This window comes from Benincasa hispida, unplaced genomic scaffold, assembly GCF_027475165.1.
Source record: "Benincasa hispida cultivar pf3 unplaced genomic scaffold, pf3_genome.v1.1 HicScf1726, whole genome shotgun sequence".
Taxonomy (NCBI): Eukaryota; Viridiplantae; Streptophyta; class Magnoliopsida; order Cucurbitales; family Cucurbitaceae; genus Benincasa; species Benincasa hispida.
Window position 1 is genome coordinate 1 of NW_028326105.1, and position 4,097 is coordinate 4,097.

Sequence of the window (4,097 nt, forward strand, 5' to 3'; positions counted from 1 at the left end):
CCTGGCAAAGTTGGAGCTGAAACAAGACAATGTGATTAAGTACCACGTGTATCCATGCACTCATCAATAGTTAACATGAGCAAATAATAGCAGATGGCGCTTTCTCTAGGAGCTGAAGAATTAAAATTTTGATGTTCAGAAGAAAATCATCACTGAACGTATCGTTTTAGGACATAAGGAAACCAAGAAACTATTAGTTCTAAAGTTAGATTATCCTGATCCAGTGTAGAGAAGCCTCTCTGCTAACTACTCAAAACTCAAAAGAATAAACAATCATCATCTTAGAACAATATGTGCATTATTATAATAAACCAAAATGTAGAAGAAAAACCAATTTAAAGAAGAAGAAAAAAAAAAAAGAAAAAGAAATCATTCCTTTAACAACCAAGTACGTTTTCAATTTTCATAAGAAAGATTAATTAAAAAGTACAAAAATAGAACAGACCCAAAGCAACTAAGAAATACCAAACACTCCTCAATGGCTATCTTATGATATAAGAAGAATAGTTACAAAAGAAACTCCTATCAAACAAGCTCGAGTAGAAGCCTATAAAAATATTAACTAAGCAAGGACACCCATTTTTGTAGCCATCTTAAAATGTCCCAGCATTACTTTCCTATCAAATGTTCCAATGTAGGGTGGTAAAATCATCCCACCAGAGCATAGATTGTTGAAGATCCCATATTAGAAAAATCAAGGGACCTCACAATATTTATAAAATACATGGACTACTCCTCTCCTTGCCAATTAGTTTTGAGATGGAAGCTCATGTTATCTAAAATAGTATCATACCTCATCAAACCTAAACAGGCATTCAGTCCAAAAATAAAAATTGAGATATGATCCAAGAATGATGAACTCAAAGAGGCACCATCTTGAAAGGACATATTGAAGATCCCACATTGGAGAAATCAAGAGACCTCATAATCTTTATGAGATAAAACTTCATGTTATCTAACATAGACAACTTTGCTCCCAAGACAACCACTCATTTTCTAGTGAGGAATCAGATATTATTCCTAAGCTAAGTAAGCACCCCACTAAAACTCAAATAAAGACCCAAAGAAACCCGGCATTAATAAGCAAAACGAATGAAGAGATAATCAACAATATCCTCCCCAACCGAATAACAATTAACCCATATTCTATCATTCGTGTTGAAAGAAACAAGGCCACAGACCAAGTGAAGACTTAAACGTTTTCAGATACTGCAAATTCCAGAAGTTTTAAGCATTAGAAGGATGAGTAATCAAACACCCAAGAATTCAATATTAAACATCTATTTGTTCAAGTTTTTCCAACAACGAAGCAGAAATACCTCCTCATGAAGCTCTTTGAGATCCTTCCCCTGAGTTTCCAATGTTGAATTAAGCACCGAGACCTTCATCTCCAACCTCTTGACCTCACTTCTCAACAACTCTGGATCTTTCTCAACCCAATCAGCCGGTTTCTTAGCCAGCATTGAATCATTCGCATCCCCCACAGATTGAAAATACAGCCGCGCAACATCTTTCCCCATACAGGTCTGCTTACACATAGGACAACTGTACTTCTTCTTTCCATTGGAACAATACTCAAACCACTGCTGTAAACTAAAGAACCCCAATTACAAATTTACATCACATCAATGTTCAACACGAACAAAAAACACAAAAAATGTCAATACAAGACGAAAATCAACAAGGGTTTTACTTACCAAAGCTCGTGGAAGACATGGCCACAGATTGAGATGGATTGAAGATCCTCGATGATGGGTTTTAGATCCTCGTAGCAGATTGAGCAAATGGTTTTGGCAAAGCCGCAACCATTGTCCATTGTTTACGTTTCTGTGGGTTGTTTAATGATGAATTTGGGAAATTGGGTTTTGCGATGTGTTATGGGAAGAGAATTGGAGGGAAAATTTGGAAAGGGAAGAAGAGAAATTTGAAAAGGGAATTGATTGAAACCATTGTTGCAGAGCGGGAAAGAGTGGGAAAGTTTTGAAGACGATGAAATTTTGGTTGCTGTCTTTTCTGGGATCTAACTTATGTATACTTCTTTTTTTCCCTTAAATAAGAATTACCAATTTTTTAGGTTAAATTACCACATTTTTTTTGTATTAACAAATATTTATCAATTTGGTCATTCTTGGATGAACTTACGTTATTAATAGTAATCGAACTCATACTACAATTCAGCATACAAATGTGTTAGTAACCACAAGATATATAGATTGAATCTCCCTATCTCATATGTGCTAAAAAAAATGTTATTTATAAAACCAACCCTTTAAAAAAAATATATACCATCATGACATGAATATATATATAAGACTAATATATCGAAATTAAGACTAATATATCGAAATTTAAAAGTTATGTATATATCAATAAATTGAGGAAATGTCTAACCTCCCGACTTGTGAATATTTGACGTGTTAACAGATATTTCAATAATTATATATATGAATATTGTTAGATAATATGAAGTTTCATCTCAATACCAATTGATAATGAGAGAAGTAATTTATCTATCTCATATATACTATATGAGTTCGTACATATAAATGACCTGAAGGAGAAAAACCACAATAATAATCTTTTAGTAACAGAAAGAGGATGTGAAGCCCAATACACAAATAAAATAATTTGGGATTATTAGAAATTCAATCCATTTTTAAAATTTATTTTCATAAATATCTAAAATTTTTAATATTTTCATATATAACATTTAATGGATTTCAATAATACTACTTATGGTGGGCGGTTGGAGAGAGAATGAATTGGACATTTTGTTTTAATATTTAGGAATAACTCTTAATGTCGAGACAGAAAATGCATTTATTATATATTATTAATTAGTTGAGAGTTGTTTCCATTTTCAATTGGAGAGAGAAAATGTACTTAATATGATTTTATTTTTCATTTAACGTATTTCATGTATCAAGCAACTATTTTACTGGAGGACTCATATTATTTTTAAAAATACCTTTGAACATTGTATGAGATTTTTGCTAACATTCTAACCAATATATGAAATATACTGGTAAATATATTTAATATGTACTCAAATACAACTAGAGATGTCCACGGGGCGGAGCGGGGTAGGGGCTTCCATTCCCCATCCCCGTCCCCGCTCCCCATTTCATTCCCCATCCATGTGAAATTTCCCGCCGGGATCGGGGCGAGGATTCCCTATGGAAAATTCACGGGGATCGGGTTCCCCGCGAAGAATTTTTTTCCATTACCTTTTTGTTTTTTTTTTGGTTAAAAAATCAATTAATTTAAATCACTAATGTGAGCAAATTTAATTAAATAATTAACTTTATTACTAAATTGTTTATTATGGTTAATTTTATATGACAATTTGAATTTAAAGATAAATTACTCAAATTTTGGCCTAAAAAAGTTAATTATTTTTGTTGAGTAGAAAGAAATAAATATAAAACAAATTATTTACATATATAATCTAAATTTAAACATTCAATTTAAACATATTTATTATCTTTCCCCAAAAAAATAATCAAAATTTAAATTTAAATGTAATATTTATATAATAATAATAATAACATCTATACTAAATAAATATGTAAAAGCTAATTGGGGTGGGGATGGGGAACCCCGTCTCCGTTTAGCTCACGGGGAATTTTTTTCCCCCATTACCGACCTAATCAGGGAATCCTCGCCCCGTTCGGGGTGGGGCCCCACGGGGCGGTCCTCGTGGGGAAATTGGACCTCTAAATACAACTAGTTTCACGAAAACTTATTGGTTTTTTGGCGGATTCATGGTTTTTTTAAAAAAATATAGTATTATATGTTTGCAAATATTTTAACTAATATATAAAACATAAATGTACTCAAATAGATGGTTGTACCATTTGAAAGTTTTGATACTTGATGTTCAATATATATCACAATTTATATCATAAGTTTCATTTATATCACAGTATATATCCTACTTGGGGATATATATATGTACAAACGCATAGAGAAAAAGTGTTAAAAAAACAACAACAACAACAACAACAAAAGAGGCTTCTTGGTTTGCATGAGCAAAATCTCCCCATTTTCATCTTTATTGTCGTTTAACCATCCGTCGTCCATGCCATCTACCACTA

At 32.3% G+C, this 4,097-nt stretch overlaps 1 protein-coding gene across 1 annotated transcript; it reads right to left on the reverse strand.

The window, feature by feature from the left end:
• Positions 1–6: 6 nt before the first annotated feature.
• Positions 7–2,030, reverse strand: LOC150030648 (uncharacterized; the record flags this gene model as incomplete). The annotated part of the gene is made up of 3 exons (XM_090309426.1): positions 1,698–2,030; positions 1,320–1,593; positions 7–16 (listed from the first exon to the last, which is right to left on the reverse strand). Coding segments are annotated over exons 1-3 (403 nt in total), but the record flags the coding sequence as incomplete, so codon positions are not given.
• Between the last annotated feature and the right edge of the window lie 2,067 nt (positions 2,031–4,097).